This window comes from Sabethes cyaneus, chromosome 3 (assembly GCF_943734655.1).
Source record: "Sabethes cyaneus chromosome 3, idSabCyanKW18_F2, whole genome shotgun sequence".
Lineage (NCBI taxonomy): Eukaryota > Metazoa > Arthropoda > Insecta > Diptera > Culicidae > Sabethes > Sabethes cyaneus.
The window spans coordinates 119,962,595-119,983,639 of NC_071355.1; the positions used below are offsets into that span (position 1 = coordinate 119,962,595).

The 21,045-nt window shown below is 39.0% G+C and overlaps 1 protein-coding gene across 1 annotated transcript; it reads left to right on the plus strand.

Annotated features, from left to right (window-relative positions):
- Window positions 1–1,914: 1,914 nt before the first annotated feature.
- Window positions 1,915–2,274, plus strand: LOC128740072 (uncharacterized). The gene has a single exon (XM_053835585.1). It carries the CDS (start codon window positions 1,915–1,917, stop codon window positions 2,272–2,274), a length of 360 nt encoding a protein of 119 aa, XP_053691560.1.
- The last annotated feature ends 18,771 nt before the right edge of the window (window positions 2,275–21,045 follow it).

Genomic DNA, 21,045 nt, shown 5'->3' on the forward strand with positions numbered 1-21,045 from the left:
GAAAACACAAAAATTCCTGTCCGATCAAGATGCGCATGCGCTTCACATTATACTTCAGTATTGAATTTTGGAAGGAAAAGTCCTGATGAAAGGGGAAGTTGATATTCGTTGTCAGAAATATATAAATAGACATGCATTCATGCAGAGAGCTCATTCTTGCGGATACTTTTGACAGCAACGGATCAAAAAAAAAGGATGGAACAGGAAATGGAACTAGCAGCAGGATGGCAGCAGGAGGACCAGCTGCAGCCGTCGATCGGCGGGAGCTCATCTTCGGGCGCTGTGAATGCGCAGCCGGTGCCGGTGCGCGCCGTGAGCCGGACCTGGTGCCGCATTCCTTGCAGTCGCAGTTTGCTCAGCAAATGCAAACGCAAATGACTGCGAACGGTCAGCTACGCGTGGCATTAAACGGACAGCCAGTAGCGTCACCGTCCATGGGCGAGCAGATGCAGGATCAGCCGGTCAGCGACACCTTCCAAAACATCTGCGAGATGATCGATCGACGTTGGACCTTGACTTGTCCGATTCCACTGTAAAAACGTTGGGACACCAGATCAGATAGCTTTCGGTTCAATTTTCCCCAATGGAGGTATAATGCATCAACTATCACAAAACGTACCGTTCATTCCGATGCAGCATGCTTGTTCGATCCACTAGGATTAGTGGGACCAGTGGTCGTGCAAGCAAAACCTAGAAAACCTTAAAACAAAGAAAAGGAAAATATCTATCCCACGTCTAGAATTATCCTCCGCTCTCCTATTGAGCCATTTGTTTGAGAAGTTTCACCGAAACGCACCAGTTAAAAACGCATTTTTCTGGACTGACTCTACGATAGTTAAGCACTGGCTGGCATCGCAGCCATCGAGATGGCAAGTTTTCATTGCAAATCGCGTATCCGAGATTCAACACATCACTAAAGATGAGCCTGGTATCGAGAACCCGGCTAACCTCATTTCAAGAGGAATGTCCCCTGCTCAATTGCAATATCAAAATCTCTGGTTCAACGGTCCCCGTTGGGTATCTCAAGATCCAGAATACTGGCCTCGCGAAGAGGAACGCAGTCAGGAAGAATTTGATCCTGCTCTCTTAGAAGAAAGACCGTCATCAGTATTTACCATACAAACACTACCACCAAACGAAATTTTTACTCTCAAGTCGTCATACTCAGAACTTGTCCGATTGGCTGCATTACTTTTACGTTTTCGGCATAATGCTCGAGTTTGTAACCGACAACAAAGGCAGTTAGGAAGTATTACACTCGCAGAATTAGAGCAAGCAACATGTCTACTGGTTCGTTTGTCGCAGCAAAAGTGTTTCCCAGCAGAGCTACTCAGCTTGTCCAAATACGACCACACTCGTGGAGGTTCGTCGATTACAAGCCTACATCCGCAGCTGTCTAAAGAGGGAGTGATGTGTGTTGGCGGCCGGCTTCTGCATGCTTCAATTCCTGACTCCAGAAAACATCCATTCATTTTACACCATCACCATCCTTTAGCCACATTAATCATGCGACACTACCACCTGCGTTTATTTCACGCTGGACAGCAATTGCTAATCGCATCTATCAGAGAAAGGTTCTGGCCAACCTCTATTCACGGTTTGGCTAGGAAAGTTATTCACGAATATGTCGCGTGCTTCAAAAACAAACCGAAGGTTTTAGAACAGCTGATGGCTGATCTCCCACCAGAACGAGTTAAGCCGTCATCACCATTTTTGAAGGTTGGAGTGGATTATTGTGGTCCATTCCTTTAGTTTCCAAACCGTCGTGCTAAACTAGTGAAATGTTATGTAGCAATATTTGTTTCCCCGGCTGTAAAGGCAGTTCATCTAGAGGTAGTCAGCGATCTTACTACAGAAGCATTTCTAGCGGCTCTAAAACGTTTCACTGCCAGAAGAGGAAAACCTCAAACAATAATGTGCGAGAATGCTACTACGTTCGTAGGTGCCAAGAAAGAATTAACCGACTTCCACCAACTGTTTTGCACCCTGCAGTTCCAAGACACGATCACGAAAGATGCCGCAAGGGATGGTATCGAGTTTCGCTTCATTCCCCCTCGTTCACCGAATTTTGGAGGTCTGTGGGAGGCACAGGTGAAATCATTCAAAGGTCACTTTAAGAAAACCGTTGGACTCAGGACACTCAGCGTAGACGAAATGCAAACCGCTGTAGTACAGATCGAGGCTGTGCTCAATTCTCGTCCATTGACACCGGTTAGCAGCGATTCTAGTGACTTTAAAGCGCTCACACCTGGACACTTCTTAGTGCATCGCTAATTAACATCGATTCCTGAACCTGATCTACAAGCTGTTCCAGTAAACCGACTGTCCATGTGGCAGCAAGCGCACAGTATCACACAACAACTGTGGAAAAGGTGGAGGACTCAGTACCTGTCTGATCTCCACAATCGTACAAAATGGACCAAGCAACGAGACAACGTTTCAGTCGGAACAATGGTTCTACTGAAGGATGACAACGCACTACCGCTGAAGTGGAATTTAGCACGAGTCGTCAAGATTTACCATGGCTCAGAAGGAAACGTCAGAGTAGCCACTGTACGCACGAAGGATGGTTGTTTCGATAGAGGGATCAGCAAAATTTGCGTGCTCCCAATGCGAGACAACGCTCAGCAATCTCCGGCAGATGGAAACTAGACCCACTGCTGCATCAGTGCGGAGGTCTCACAAGTGAGTGCCTCCGCATTCCAGTTAAGTTTTTGTTTCATATTACAATTCAAAAAGCTCAAGGAATGTTCGTTCTCCATAGGTCAGTCTGCCCGGTCTCCCGGGTCAGAAGTCATTATTTGAAGTCAGCTGCGCTCCTCCATCCGTCAATCTATCGTTTGTCGAAGAAGTCCGTCTCGTTTGTGCATGCATATAAGTTTGGTGAAGGAATCTACTTTAAAAGTCCAGTTTTATCATGCTGTGTGGCAGCATCATGTTCGGCGCATAAAGCGTCTCCATTAACCGTGGTGACTATTGCTGAGTCAAAAAGCAATCTAACCACATCATCTCGTTGGTAGCATACTATTAAAACATCAATTAGTTCCTGGAGGACAGCTATGGTACCACCTCCAGTTAGTCTCAGGCAGTTGGACGTCGTTGGGTCTGATCACCCCTATTAGTCAATCAACATCCCGGATTCTACGAAGAAGAAGTATCAACTACCATCGCACTCAAATCATCCTCGAGAATTCCACCCTTCACTCTTCTGACTATGAAGCATTTCTTAGGCGCATTAATTTACCTGTGGGGTAAGTTGTTCCGGTTTTACAAAAATTATGTCAGTGTACTACATCCAGTTCATCCCGAGGAAATCATCACGCGAATCGCAATACCATTCGTGACGTCATGCACAACGAGTCGAAGAAGGAAGAAAGTCATCCGATGCATCCGCATGCAACAACTCTTGTCATCTATTATCCGAAATCGTCATTTTATCCGGAATTTTCAGTGGACATAGGTGTCAACCAACTTCATGCCCAGGACATTTTGCAGGCCTTAAAAAATTTAGATGCCTCAAAAGGCCCTGGACCCGACGGAATCCCTCCAGTTTTCATAAAAAATCTTGCAATGGAGTTTACAGCTCCTTTGTTTTGGCTTTTTAACTTATCACTGGAATCCGGAATCTTTCCAAAAATACGGAAAAGCTCTTTTCTAGTACCTGTTTTTAAATCAGGTAGGAACTCTGAAGTACGTAAGTATCGTGGTATTGCCATAATCTCTTGCATTCCAAAACTTTTCGAAGCAATTATTAATAAAAAATTATTCCTGCAAATTAAAACCAGAATTACAGAAATGCAACACAGTTTCTTCAAAGGACGCTCGACTACGACAAATTTACTGGAATTTATTGACTATTCATTGAATGCAATGGATAATGGAAACCATGTAGAAGCACTTTATACGGACTTTAGCAAAGCATTTGATCGCATTGACATACCAATGCTGCTTTTCAAATTGCAAAAAATTGGAATTCAACCAGGGCTCCAGAAATGGCTTGAATCGTATTTATCTAATCGCCAACAAATAATTAAATTTAACGGAAAGAACTCGAATCCAATTCAAGTCACTTCTGGGGTCCCTCAAGGCTCTCATTTGGGACCTCTTCTTTTCATTTTGTATGTAAACGACCTAGATAATGCGTAAACGGCTAGATAATGCGGAATATAGACCCCATAGTGGTCGTTAGCCTCTTATCCAGCAACTCCGATCCCGACCTCCTCGTGGTACCAGCCGGAATACGAGCAACCTTAGCGGAGATCGGGTAACCAACCCCGGTGGAAACTAAGGTCTTATACTAACCGGGAAGGAGGTATAGTGCGTCTCGGCACTATGAGATGGCAGCCCCATCGCGAGACTCGGTAGTGTTGCCCCAGTACGGCTACACACCTAAACTAAACTTAAACTAACAACATTCAAGCATATTCGGAGCGGAATATTCGGCATCGACCTAGGCGACGAAATAGATTGGAAGGCGATCAACGAGAGAATGTGTGTATTGAGGATAAAGGGCCGTTTCTTCAATTATAGCATCATTAACGTGCACTGCCCGCACGAAGGTAGACCCGACGATGAGAAAGAAGCGTTCTACGCGAGGCTGGAGGCAACGTACGACAGCTGCTCGTCACGGGACATCAAGATCGTCATCGGGGATATGAACGTCCAGGTCGGTAGGGAAGAAATGTATAGACCGGTGGTAGGACCCCATAGCCTGCACACCGACACAAACGATAACGGCCAACGATGTATAAACTTCGCAGCTTCCCGAGGCCTGGTGATCCGAAGTACCTTTTTCCCGCGCAAGGATATCCTGACCACCTGACCAACGTACAATGAACCAAATTGACCACGTTCTCATAGAGGGCCGGTTCTTCTGTAACATCACGAACGTACGCTCCCGTCGGGGTGCGGATATTGATTCTGACCATTACCTAGTAGCAGTACATGTGCGCTCAAAGCTGTCCACCGTATACCGGACACGTCAAAGCCGCCCTCCTCGGCTGAACATCAGGCAGCTAGATAACCCACAAGCTGCCGAGAACTACGCGCGAGTACTGAATGAGGCACTGCCTTCTTCCGAAGAGTTAGGTGCTTCAAACCTCGAAGACGGTTGGGGCAGAATACGCTCGGCCATCGGAGAGGCCGCTACCGCGGCACTAGGTATTGAGCCTCGGAGTACACAAAATGATTGGTTTGATGGGGAATGCCAACAAGCGGTGGAGGAGAAAAAAATGCTTGGAAAAATTATCTAAGTATTGCCACTAGAGAGAACCTGGCCAAGTACCGACGAGCTAGGAACCAGTTGACCACGATCCTGAGGAGAAAAAAGCGCCAAAAGGAGGACAGAGATCGTGAAGAATTAGAGCAACTATTCCGAGCTAATGACACGCGCAAGTTTTATGAGAAGGTGAACCAAACTCGGAAGGGCTACACACCGAAACCTGACATGTGTAGGGACGAGGGAGGGAATCTAATTACAAACGAGCGCGAGGTGGTCGACAGGTGGAAGCAGTTCTTCGATGAACACCTCAATGGCGAAGTCGCAGAAGGAGGCGGAACGGAAATTAACCTAGGAGCGCCCATGGAAGATAGTGATGTCCTAGCACCTGATCTCCAAGAAGTCAAACGAGAAATCAGGCTGCTGAAGACCAATAAAGCCGCTGGGAAGGACCGCCTACCGGCAGAGCTTTATAAACATGGCGGGGAAACGCTAGCAAAGGCTCTACACTGGGTTATTTCGAGGATTTGGGAGGAGGAAAAGCTACCGGAGGAATGGATGGAAGGAGTGGTTTGTCCCATCTACAAAAAGGGTGATCGGCTAGACTGCTGCAACTATCGTGGTATTACGCTGGTAAACGCCGCCTACAAGGTACTCTCCCAGACCCGGTTACGCAGGCTGTCACCGATAGCACAAGGTTTCGTAGGGAATTATCAGGCGGGTTTCATGGGGGCTCGCGCAACTACGGACCAAATGTTTACTATCCGACAGATCTTGCAGAAATGTCGGGAGTACAACGTGCCCACGCATCACATCTTTGTCGATTTCAAAGCAGCATACGATACAGTCGATCGAGACAAGCTATGGCAGATAATGCACGAATACGGTTTTCCGGACAAACTGACGCGACTGATCAGAGCTACATTCGATCGAGTGATGTGTTTCGTACGCATCTCTGGGACACTCTCGAGTCCCTTCGAGACGCGACGAGGGTTGAGACAAGGTGACGGTCTATCCTGCATGCTGTTCAACATCGCTCTTGAGGGGGTGATCCGACGAGCGGGCATTGAAACGAGAGGCACGATTTTTACCAAGAGTAGCCAACTTCTAGGCTTTGCAGATGACTTCGATATCATTGCCAGGAACTTTGCGACGGCGGAGGCAATCTACGCCAGACTGAAAGCGGAGTCTAGGAGAATTGGGCTAAAAATAAATGCGTCGAAGACCAAATACATGAAAGGAAGAGGCTCAAAGGAAACAAATGCGCGCCTCCCACGGACGGTAACCGTTGACGGCGACGAACTAGAAGTGGTAGAAGAGTTCGTGTATTTGGGATCGCTGGTGACCGCGGACAACAACACTAGTAAGGAGATCCAGCGGCGCATCCAAGCGGGAAATCGGGCCTACTTTGCCCTTCGCAAAACGCTGCGATCAGGAAGCATACGCCGCCGCACGAAGCTAACAATGTACAAAACCATTATTAGACCGGTAGTTCTTTATGGACTTGAAGCCGTGACGCTGCTTACGGAGGACATACGCGCCCTTGCCGTGTTTGAGCGGAAAGTGCTGCGGACGATATTTGGCGGAGTACAAACTGAAAGCGGAGAGTGGCGGAGGCGTATGAATCACGAGCTACAGGCACTGCTTGGGGAGACTCCCATCGTACATCTAGCAAAAGTTAGCAGGCTACGGTGGGCCGGACACGTCGTAAGGATGCCGGACGACAGTGCGACGAAAACGGTCCTCTTCAACAACCCCACCGGCACCAGGAACAGGGGGGCCCAACGTGCACGATGGCTCGACCAGGTCGAAAGCGATTTGCGACTTCTGAGACGACTAGGAAATTGGCGACGAGTGGCCCAAGACCGAGTTGAATGGAGACGAGTGCTTGAAACAGCACGAGCCACCCCGGCTCTATGCTGCTGAAGAAGAAGAAGAATGTAAACGACATTTCCTTCATTCTCAAGAAACTCAAAGTGCTAATATATGCCGATGACATGAAGCTCTTTTTGGAAGTAAAAACCCGATTTAATCCACCTAGTGGTGAAAGGAACCTTTGTTATACGGTCTTACTTGCTATTTGAGATAGAAACCGACACGTCTTCGGAGTATAATCCATCTATTGGTTAACGCGTAGTGCGTTGGTTTACATAAAATTTTTGAAAATTGAATACATTTACTTATAAATTTTGATAGATCCTTTTTTCATGAAATTGCTGAATAAGGATAAGTAAGTTGTTAATAATTTGAGTAAGTGCAAGTAAAAGTAGGTTGTAAGAGCAAATATTATTCTTTAACATATACATTGCGTAGTAAAGGTCTAGTTTATAGATTTTTGAACTATGCATAATTTCCTGTAATGCCTATTTGATTCACACCAATAAAGTTTTCTAGAATAAATTTTATCAATTTTTATTAACCTTCGGTTACTCACGCTGTTGTATTTTGTATAGCACGTGTAGGTTTTTGAACGCCATATTGTTATAAAGTTACAAACCGTTGTGTAACAAACGTATATTCTTCAATAAACTTGTTATGAGCAAAATGTCATAATTATTCAATGCATTAATACTTTAAATTGTTGGGAAAATTGATCAGCATAAACTGACATCACAGAAATGAAGCAATCAGCATATGAGGTGTACCGGAATTGGCCTGGAATTTTCTCTCGTTTCTTCATATGGAAAAATGGTGTCTGTATGCATCAAAACAATCAGCAATAATGTAAAATGTTTAAAATGTATCCGTCTGTTGGTAGTCGAGTAATTCGGGGTCAAAATTAGGGTATTTTTTATAATCAAAGTTCTACAGTTCCTAAACAAGCAAACATAGAGGTATACTACATTCAGCAAAGTTGTGTATTTTTACTATTTGTGCAACTTTGTAATACATGAAAAAGTCATACAACAATTACGAAAAGAGCTAAAATAAAAAACTGATTTCACTAATTCATATACAATAAATAATATTTTTCTAGCTTCGCTGAAGAGATAGGGGGTTACTGTCTTCAGCAAAATTTCTTGTAATAATATACTCTAAAACTTTGCAGAATACATCAATGTGTTATATTGAAACTGAAGAAAAATAATTTTTTTATTCCACTTTTAGGGGGATTAATCAAAATTTAAATTGCACCAGACGATAGAACTTTCAATTTCAAGAAATTCTTTCAAAGATAATTATAATAGACCGTTGAATTTTTATTAAAAAGATGTGGCTTTTCGGTCTCGAGTTTCTTACGAAAACTTTATTTTACGTTCAGCTGACGTTTCGAAGAACTATGCCTTCATCATCGGAACAACTATTGTTATAAAACATTACAATTATTTAAACAATCTTCATCATTACACATAATTACTTACAACGTTTATAAATGTTTTCTTAGTCAAGTGTTTAAACATGAAAATGTTAATTTTGTTTAACCCTCTATACTGCAAGCATAACAAAATAGGAAAACGGAAACGGATACATAAACAATGTAAGCTTACCACCAGAATATGTACTGGTGTCATTCGATGTCGTCAGCTTGTTTACGTGTATACCAAGACACTTGGTAATTGAAGCGGTGCGAAATAATTGGAGTGAAATTGAGAAAAATACAACCATCAAAAGCATAGACATGTTTATAAAACTGATCGAATTTAATCTTTCCTCCAGTTATTTCGTATTCCGTAGCATGTACTTTCGGCAATTGGCAGGCACTGCAATGGGGAATCCTCTCTCCCCGGCACTTGCTGACCTCGTAATGGAAACGCTACTAGACAATGTGCTGAAGATGATCGATATTCCCATTCCATTTGTTAAAAAATATGTGGACGATTTGATAGCCGCTGTTCCCCTAAACAAAATCGAACATGTTAAGAACGCTCTCAACGCGTACAACTCGCATATTCAATTCACGTGCGAAGTTGAAAACGAAAACCGTTTGCCCTATTTAGATATGATTCTAATAAGAACCGAGGAACAAAAAATCGTCACCGACTGGTACATGAAATCTGTTTCTTCGGGACGAATTTTAAATTATCTTTCGTTACATCCACTAGCACAGAAGCTTAACACAGCCAGCGGTTTCATAAGTCGAGTTTTTCGCTTATCAACATGCAAACCGCTAGCAGAGAAGAAAAAAACGGTGCGTGAGTATTTGGCTAAAAACAATTACCCGATCGCTCTCGTCAACCGCTTGATGAACAGAGTGGCAAATGGAAATGAAAATAGTGGTGCTGCTACTGAGAATACACCACAAGTTTATCGATCTCTTCATCACGTTGAGTCTCTAACTCCCGCACTTGCAAGAATAATACGCAGGAACTTTAAAAACGTTAAATTGGGTTTTAAGTGCGCGAAAACAAATTCAGTTTTATTTTCAAAATTGAAAGATCCGACTCCAAAACTTTTTAAGCGCAATGTAATCTATCGCATACCTTGCATAGACTGCGACAGTGCATACATTGGGTTAACAACACAACAACTCAAACAACGTTTGTCTGGTCATCGTTCACTTATGAAACGATATCAAGAGTTTAATGCGTCGGGCAGTGCGGAGAGTAACAAAAAAGATGAGTTCAAAAAGACGGCGCTGATGGTACACATGATAGATAATGATCATAATTTTGATCTGTCTAAAGTAACGATTTTAAATCAAGACAATCGAGTTCAAGCACTGCAAATACTTGAAATGTGCCATATATTTACGGACCAACTTACAATAAATTTTAGAACTGATACGAATAATTTAAATGTGGCATATTCGGGTATTTTGCATTCACTTGCTCAGTAATCGTCTAATTTTTACTCTCTTTCTCTCCGTCTCTTAAATTAAATACAGAAGCTTCGTTTACAGCAGCATATTAGAAAGTTCATATTGGAATAATTGATCTGGTTGTGATGTGCGTAGACGGTTATAGTGTAAGTTGGAATTTTAAGTTAGCCAATACAATAGTTAGTTTGTAAAAAATCCGTTTCCGTTTTCCTATTTTGTTATGCTTTCAGTATAGAGGGTTAAACAAAATTAACATTTTCATGTTTAAACACTTGACTAAGAAAACATTTATAAACGTTGTAAGTAATTATGTGTAATGATGAAGATTGTTTAAATAATTGTAATGTTTTATAACAATAGTTGCTCCGATGATGAAGGCATAGTTCTTCGAAACGTCAGCTGAACGTAAAATAAAGTTTTCGTAAGAAACTCGAAACCGAAAAGCCACATCTTTTTAATAAAAATTCAACGGTCTATTATAATTATCATACAACGACAATGGCGCCTAGTGAATCTCCGAACACCTTCTACAATAGTCTTCCGCCATCGCAACGCAGATTACTCAAGCACTACGCAGACTCAGTTAAAAAGCTCAGCGCACAACTAACCCGGAAAAGTTTTCTCCAACGGTGCAAGAAATTTGGTCTTTGCCCGTCACACATCCAACAGTCCTTCCGCTGCATCAATGGACTATTAGAAGATGCCAGCCCATACCGAGGACAGTTGGAAAGAGCGATTAACAACTTCAAACGAACGATTTCGAACATCGAGATAAAAGACAGCTACCACAAAATCAAACAGCTGGAAGAAACAAAAGCCTCTTACACCGCTCAAATCACACAGGTAACCCCCTCGCACATTTACACCAGTTTTTTCCAATCTCAAGAAGCTTACCTGCGTCGACAGGGGCTTTTAGCAAAACGCAGAACGCAGTTTCAACGGTTATTAATCAGAAAATCAGTTGAAACCCCGATTAATTTCACTGTGAACGAAGCTTTTATATGCAATAGTACGGATGTAGCGCTTCCAAACGAAACGATGATTTTGTTAGGTTATGGTCCAAAATTCGCTCTACCCTTTGAGAATAATCGTGAAATTCCTTATTTCAAAATTATTGCAGACTTAGAATCGATCATTAAACTTGAACCTGACGAAACGTTACAGGCAGCATACCGTAACCAACTTGCCAATGTCATGCAAAATTATATATATAAAAGAAAAACCCGAATTAATCCACCTAGCGGCGTGACCTAGCCTTTCTACTGCCACAATAATCATTATTTAATTTCTCAGGAACATCTATAATTAACTTGACTATATTTTTAAATATCCGTTCCGTATTCCTCAAAATCCTTATTTGCCAGTAAAATTCACAACGTATTGCGTAGAATAATTATATTTTCTTTCTTTGGGTGCGTAAATAGCGTCATATATGTTATTTGATGAACATCTTATTTAGTTTTATAATCGGTCGGCCTTAACTTTTGGGTTTCAGAGCCACATACGAAACTTGTTTTGAACTGACAATATGAAATATGCGTTCATAGCATATTTTTTGACATTTTTTTTGAGTGGTTTTAGCCCAAAGGGTAGATTTTTTTTTGATATTTTAATATTGATACCATGCGTTCAAAAGTTACCCAAGTAGCACACTTTAGGTTGATTTAGTTGTAGCAACCGAATTACGACTGAAATTAGTCATATTTCGGTTATTAAAACAACTTTGTAACAACCGTGCTAGTAGGGTAGCATCTTTGAAAAACAAGAGTTCAGAAAAATTATTATTATACTTCGTTTTTGAAGAAAAAGGATATCTACAACAAAATGATTAATCTCAAAATTTTACTATTAGTTTGCTTGGCTTCAATTTTGCAATATATCTGAATTAGAAAAAATAACTGAATAGAGCATTAGATATCCAAAAGAGAAATTGAACTTTTTCTTAGCTGGCGCTCCTTCAGATAATTATTTTTGTATGAAAATCAAAACTTGAGCTTTTTTTGAATGTACTTTCATGAAAAGATAGTCATTAGCTTGATCGCATCGTTTTTACAATGTTAGAGGGTTAGGAAAACAAGATGAGGTCGAAAAATAGTGCAAAAACTGCACCATAAACATGCTTGAGAATGAGAAATATGATCGATATGATTTCCAGTGCTGGTCATTTTTGATTTATTTATTAAAACATGATACATGACATAAGACATCTGTCCTTTAAAATGTCACTAACGAAAACAAATCGTACAAAGTTACTACCGTTCAACGTTTACTTCCTATTTTTCATATAACATTTCTAAGCTCTAGTATCTATGGATTGAAAAGAGCATATATTGATGAGCAAAATTTGTATGAAATTTGTATAAATTTATTTGGAAAAATCAACTCACTAGTATTTTGATCCTATACAACACTATACTTATATACTTAAATTAACTGCTTTTCTCCGCTTTTTGCTTTGCGTGCAATTGTGAGTAACAGCAAGTGAAGAAAATGACAATTGAAATCTAAAATCAAAGAAAAGAAAAAACTTTGCAATTGAATCCCGCTATTTAATATTTATTTGCGAGAGATACGTAGTTCGCCTACAACATGCAGGCTTCATCAGTATCTTTTTTCAAAGCGTACGTATCTGTCGCGAATAAATATTAAATAGTGGAATTTAGTCGGTAAAAGTTTTTTTCTTTTCTTTTATTTCAGAGTTCGTATTCCACTAAGAGGCTTCAAAAACTTCTGACTTTTGACATGTTTCTCACTTTTCTTGAATTTCATTGCAAATTGTCATCACATACACATACATACATACATACATACATACATACATACATACATACATCCATACATACATACATACATACATACATACATACATACATACATACATACATACATACATACATACATACATACATACATACATACATACATATATACATCGCACACATTGAATACAATCAACATTTGATTGATACGTTTTGATTTCACACGTTTTAACGGTTTAATATACGGTGCTTAAGTGTTAAAGTTTGAATAACTTTTGAATGAATCGTCTGATTTTAAATAACTCGGTTTCGTTTGATAGATCTCAGCAGTAATTTTTAAATAATAATAAAATGTGTGATGTTTTTTATTGAATTAATTCTTAAATGTTACAAAAATATGTTTTAAATACTATTTTTTCACATTTCTTCATGTAACTTTCAAACTACAAGTCCAATCATCATGAAATTTGGAAGTTAATGGTTTGTAAGGCTCCTCTTTCATATGCAATCAATTTTGTTCAAATCGGTTAAGGGATCTATGAGATAATGAAGTCCCATATTTTTCGTATTTTTATACATAACTTTTGAACTAAAAGTCCGATCAAAATGAAATTCAATAGCGACCAATGGGACACCTAGACCTTTCATTTGACACTAAGAACATTAAAATCGGTCCAGCCATCTCCGAGAAAAGTGAGTGAGATTAAAAGCGTTACATACACACACACACACACACACACACACACACACACACACACACACACACACACACACACACACACACACACACACACACACACACACACACACACACACACACACACACACACACACACACACACACACACACACACACACACACACACACACACACACACACACACACACACACACACACACACACACACACACACACACACACACACACATACACACACATACACACACACAGAAAATGCTCAGTTTTCGAAACTGAGTCGAATGGTATATAACATTCGGCCCGCAGGACCTTCTTTCCATTTCCGGTTTTCCAAGTGATTTCTATACCTTTATACTATATATTTATATAGTAGAAAGGCAAAAACGGTTTAATCAACCCGTATTCCGATCAAGTCAATCGTTTTCTGACAGAAGCATATCACATTAGCAGCAGGTTCGTACGCGACAATCCGGACGTTTGTATTTTACCGGCCGACAAGGGAAACAAAACAGTTATAATGAATAGAAACGAATATGAGTCTAAAATGCAATCCCTTGTTGACGACGTAAATACATACGAACGGATCGATACAGATCTCACGAGCAAAATTCAAACGAAAAACAACCAGCTAGTGAACGATCAGAAAATGATCGACCAACAAACCAAGTCTAGGTTGATCACGTATCACGCTACTTGTCCCAGAATTTATGGTCTACCCAAAATACACAAGCCGGGTAGCCCTCTCAGAGTCATACTATCATGCATTAATTGCCCAACTTATGATCTCTCTAAATATCTGGCGAACATACTACGACAATCGATAGATCAGAACAAATACAATGTTCGAAATTCATATGAATTTTGCTCATTCATAAACAATGTAAGCTTACCACCAGAATATGTACTGGTGTCATTCGATGTCGTCAGCTTGTTTACGTGTATACCAAGACACTTGGTAATTGAAGCGGTGCGAAATAATTGGAGTGAAATTGAGAAAAATACAACCATCAAAAGCATAGACATGTTTATAAAACTGATCGAATTTAATCTTTCCTCCAGTTATTTCGTATTCCGTAGCATGTACTTTCGGCAATTGGCAGGCACTGCAATGGGGAATCCTCTCTCCCCGGCACTTGCTGACCTCGTAATGGAAACGCTACTAGACAATGTGCTGAAGATGATCGATTTTCCCATTCCATTTGTTAAAAAATATGTGGACGATTTGATAGCCGCTGTTCCCCTAAACAAAATCGAACATGTTAAGAACGCTCTCAACGCGTACAACTCGCATATTCAATTCACGTGCGAAGTTGAAAACGAAAACCGTTTGCCCTATTTAGATATGATTCTAATAAGAACCGAGGAACAAAAAATCGTCACCGACTGGTACATGAAATCTGTTTCTTCGGGACGAATTTTAAATTATCTTTCGTTACATCCACTAACACAGAAGCTTAACACGGCCAGCGGTTTCATAAGTCGAGTTTTTCGCTTATCAACATGCAAACCGCTAGCAGAGAAGAAAAAAACGGTGCGTGAGTATTTGGCTAAAAACAATTACCCGATCGCTCTCGTCAACCGCTTGATGAACAGAGTGGCAAATGGAAATGAAAATAGTGGTGCTGCTACTGAGAATACACCACAAGTTTATCGATCTCTTAATCACGTTGAGTCTCTAACTCCCGCACTTGCAAGAATAATACGCAGGAACTTTAAAAACGTTAAATTGGGTTTTAAGTGCGCGAAAACAAATTCAGTTTTATTTTCAAAATTGAAAGATCCGACTCCAAAACTTTTTAAGCGCAATGTAATCTATCGCATACCTTGCATAGACTGCGACAGTGCATACATTGGGTTAACAACACAACAACTCAAACAACGTTTGTCTGGTCATCGTTCACTTATGAAACGATATCAAGAGTTTAATGCGTCGGGCAGTGCGGAGAGTAACAAAAAAGATGAGTTCAAAAAGACGGCGCTGATGGTACACATGATAGATAATGATCATAATTTTGATCTGTCTAAAGTAACGATTTTAAATCAAGACAATCGAGTTCAAGCACTGCAAATACTTGAAATGTGCCATATATTTACGGACCAACTTACAATAAATTTTAGAACTGATACGAATAATTTAAATGTGGCATATTCGGGTATTTTGCAATCACTTGCTCAGTAATCGTCTATTTTTTACTCTCTTTCTCTCCGTCTCTCAAATTAAATACAGAAGCTTCGTTTACAGCAGCATATTAGAAAGTTCATATTGGAATAATTGATCTGGTTGTGATGTGCGTAGACGGTTATAGTGTAAGTTGGAATTTTAAGTTAGCCAATACAATAGTTAGTTTGTAAAAAATCCGTTTCCGTTTTCCTATTTTGTTATGCTTTCAGTATAGAGGGTTAAACAAAATTAACATTTTCAGGTTTAAACACTTGACTAAGAAAACATTTATAAACGTTGTAAGTAATTATGTGTAATGATGAAGATTGTTTAAATAATTGTAATGTTTTATAACAATAGTTGCTCCGATGATGAAGGCATAGTTCTTCGAAACGTCAGCTGAACGTAAAATAAAGTTTTCGTAAGAAACTCGAGACCGAAAAGCCACATCTTTTTAATATTCTTTCAAAGGTTCCATAAACCTAAAACCAAGTTTTCCCAGTCAAAACTCTAGTGCGCATGTCTTTTTGGCTTTGGGTCATTGTACGCGCGAATAACCCGTATTACAAAAGTTGGCGCGAGTGTTGGAGGGTTAATATCTTTTGTTCGGCAAAACCAATTCTACTGAAATTTTGCAGATATATTTGCTAATCTGATTTCAAAATAATTCAAACTAGATAAATCATCTTAGATGAAATGGTTATAAATTATTTTAAATTTTAATGTGTTCTATTCAATTGCTCGTAACTTTCAAATTGAACGTCCAATCAAAAAACAAATCAATAGTGATCTATTAGGCTATGTTACCTTTCAAATGAGACTAATAGCGCCTAAGTCGGTTTAGCCATCTCTAAGAAACAGGCGATAATTATTACCTTGTCAAAACAGGTTTTTTAGGATAACTTTTAAACTACTTGTTTGTTTTCAATAAAATTTACCCGAAAAATTTAGCGTTAACAAGAGCTTTCATTCGATACCAAGATCGTTGAAATCGGTCACTTGGTTCCGTAGAAAATCGTGTCACGTAATTTTCACGTTTTACCTTTGTTATACTATAACAAAGGTTTAAAAATTGGTCGAAAAACACGAAATTGATCCGAGGCCCGGAGGGCCAAGTCACATATACCAATCGATAGGGTTCGACGATTTGAGCAATGTCTGTGTGTGTGTGTGTGTGTGTGTATGTATGTAATGATTTTTTCTATCGCCTGTTTCTCAAAGATGGCTGAACCGAATCGTTCGCTATTACTTTTGTTTGAAAGGTATTATTGTCTAGTAGATCACTATTGAGTTGCTTCGTGACACGACGTTTCGTTCAAAAGTTATAAGCAAAAATGTGAAAAATACGTGACACGGGTTTCTCTAGAACTACATGACCGATTTCAACGATCTTAGTATCAAATGAAAGCCCTTGTTAAAGCTAAATTATTCAGAAATTTTTAATTGAAAACAAACAAGTAGTTTAAAAGTTATGCTTAAAAAACCTGTTTTGACAAGGAAATAATTATCGCCTGTTTCTTAGAGATGGCCAAACCGATTTATGCGCTATTAGTCTCATTTGAAAGATAATATATGCTAATAGATCACTATTGAATGGTTTTTTGATTGGACGTTTAATTTGAAAGTTATGAGCAACCGTATACACTACACCAAAATTAACAATAATTTATAATGATTTTAACCAAGATAATTTACCTAATTTGAAATATTTTGATATCAAACGAGAGGTTTTGACAATACGAATATATATGCAAAATTTCATAAGAATTGGTTGTACCGGTCAAAAGATATTACCCCTCGAACACTCGAGCCAACTTTTGCAACACAGTTACTCGCGCGCACTATAATCCCAAACCAAAGAAAACGTGCGCACTAGAGGTTTGACTGGGAAAACTTGGTTTTAGGTTTATCGAACCTTTAGAATAGTTTCTTGAAATTAAAAGCTCTATCGTCTGGTGGAATCTAAATTTTGATTAATCCCCCTAAAAGTGAAATAAAAAAAATTATTTTTCTTCAGTGTCAATATAACACATTGATGTGCTCTGCAAAGTTATAGAGCATATTATTACAATAAATTTTGCTAGAGACAGTAACCTTCCATCTCTGCAGCTAAGATAGAAAAATCTTGTTTATTGTATATGAATTTGTAAACTAAGTTTTTATATTTTTGCTCTTTTTGTAATTGTTGTATGACTTTTTCTTGTATTACAAAATTGTACAAATGATAAAAATACACAACTTTGCTGAATATAGTATACCTCTATGTTTGCTTGTTTAGGAACTGTAGAACTTTGATTATAAAAAATACCTTAATTTTGATTACGAATTACTCGACTACCAGCAGACGGATACATTTTAAACATTTTACATTGGCTAGTTTTGCTGCATACAGACACCATTTTTCCATATGAAGAAACGAAAGAAAATTCCACTTGGGGTCAATTGCGGTACACCTCGCATGCTGATTGTTTCGTTTCTGTGATGACGGTTTATGCTGATCTATTTTTCCAACAATTTAAATTATTAATGCATTGAATAATTATGATATTTTGCTCAGAATAAGTTTATTGAAGAATATTCGTTAGTTAAACAACGATTTGTAACTTTATAACAATATGGCATTGAAAAACCTACACGTGTTGTACAAAATACAACAGCGTGAGTAACCGAAGGTTAATAAAAATTGATTAAAATTATTCAAGTAAACTCTATTGATGTGAATCAAATAGAATGGCATTACAGGAAATTAGGCATAGTTCAAAAACCTATAAACTAGACCTTTACTAGGCAATGTATATGTTAAAGAATAAGATTTCCTCTTATAACTTACTTTTATTTGCACTTACTCAAATTAATAACAACTTACTTATCCTTACTCAGGAATTACATGAAAATAGGATCTATCAAAATTTAAAAGTGTTCCTATTTTGTTCAAAATTCGTAAATACCAAAGTAAGACCGTATAACAAAGGTTCCTTTCACCACTAGGTGGATTAAATCGGGTTTTTACCTTTGTTATACTATAACAAAGGTTTAGGAATTGGTCGAAAAACACGAAATTGATCCGAGGCCCGGAGGGCCGAGCCAAATATACCAATCGATAGGGTTCGACGAACTGAGCAATGTCTGTGTGTGTGTGTGTGTGTGTGTGTGTGTGTGTGTGTGTGTGTGTGTGTGTGTGTGTGTGTGTGTGTGTGTGTGTGTGTGTGTGTGTGTGTGTGTGTGTGTGTGTGTGTGTGTGTGTGTGTGTGTGTGTGTGTGTGTGTGTGTGTGTGTGTGTGTGTGTGTGTGTGTGTGTGTGTGTGTGTGTGTGTGTGTGTGTGTGTGTGTGTGTGTGTGTGTGTGTGTGTGTGTGTGTGTGTGTGTGTGTGTGTGTGTGTGTGTGTGTGTGTGTGTGTGTGTGTGTGTGTGTGTGTGTGTGTGTGTGTGTGTGTGTGTGTGTGTGTGTGTGTGTTTCGCCTGTTTCTCGGAGATGCCTGAACCGATTTGTTCGCTATTACTTTTGTTTGAAAGGTATTATTGCCTAGTATATCACTATTGAATTGTTTCGCATTAAGAGTTTTGACTGGGAAAACTTGGTTTTAGATTTATCGAACTTTTGGAAGAGTTTCTTGAAATTGAAAACTCAATCGTCTGGTAGAATTTAAATTTTCATTAATCCCCGTTAAAGTGAAATAAAAAAGTTATTTTCCTTCAGTTTCAATATAACACATTGACGAGTTTTGGAAAGTTTTAGAGCATATTATTACAAGAAATTTTGCTGAAGACAGTAACCTTCTATCTATTTAGCGAAGATAGAAAAACCTTATTTATTGTATATGAATTTGTAAAACCAGTTTTTCTATTTCAGTTCTTTTTGGAATTGTTGTATGACTTTTACATATATTACAAAGTTGTACAAATAGTTAAAATACACAACTTTGCTAAATATAGTATACCACTATGTTTGCTTGTTCAGGAATTGTAGAACTTTGATTATAAAAAATACCCTAATTTTGACTCCGAATTACTTGACTATCAACAAACGGATACATTTTAAACATTTTACATTTGCTGATAGTTTTGCTGCAGAAAAACACCATTTTTCCATATGAAGAAACGAGAGGAAATTCCGGTTGGAGTCAATTGCGGTACACCTCGCATGCTGCTTGCTTCATTTCTGTGATGTCAGTTTATGCTGATCTGTTTTCTTAACAATTTAGTATTAATGCATTGAATAGTTATGACATTTTGCTCTTAACAAGTTTATTGAAGAATATACGTTAGTTAAACAACGATTTGTAACTTTATAACAATATGGCATTCAAAAACCTACATGTGTTGTACAAAATACCTACCACAGCGTGACTAACCGAAGGTTGATCAAAATTTATGAAATTTATTCAAGAAAACTTTATTGATGTGAAACAAATAGAATGGCATTACAGGAAATTATGCATAGTTCAAAAACTTATAAACTAGACCTTCACTACGCAATGTATATGTTAAAGAATAGTATTTCCCCTTACAACTTACTTTTACTTGCACTTACTCACATTAATAACAACTGACTCCGCAATTTCATGGAAAAAGGATCTATCAAAATTTATAAGTGCTCCTGTTTTGTTCAAATTTTGTAAACTTATTCAATTTCCAAAAATTTTATGTAAACCAACGCACTACGCAACGGTAACCAATAGATGAATTATGTTCCGAAGACGTGTCGATTTCTCTCTTAAATAGCAAGTAGGACCGTATAACAAAGGTTCCTTTCACCACTAGGTGGATTAAATCAGGTTTTACTTATAACTTTTAAACGAAATGTCGGACCTCGAACTTATTCAATAGTGATATACTAGGCAATAATACCTTTCAAACAAAAGTAATAGCGAACAAATCGGTTCAGCCATCTCCGAGAAACAGGCGATAGAAAAGTTGCGTCCCGCACATACATACACACATACATACACACACACACACACACACACACACACACACACACACACACACACACACACACACACACACACACACACACACACACACACACACACACACACACACACACACACACACACACACACACACACACACACACACACACACACACACACACACACACACACACACACACACACACACACACACACACACACACACACACACACACACACACACACACACACACACACACAGACATTGCTCAGTTCATCGAACCCTGTCGATTGGTATATGTGGCTCGGCCCTCCGGGCCTCGGATCAATTTCGTGTTTTTCGACCAATTCCTAAACCTTTGTTATAGTATAACAAAGGTAATATAGTATAACAAAGGTAAAAATGAAGAAGACATCAATATATTCCAGAATGAAATACACATATTCTACACATGGTGTAAAAAAAGCCTATTAGAACTTAATGTAAAAAATGCAATCTAATAACATTTACCAGAAAAAGAACTACATCAGAAGT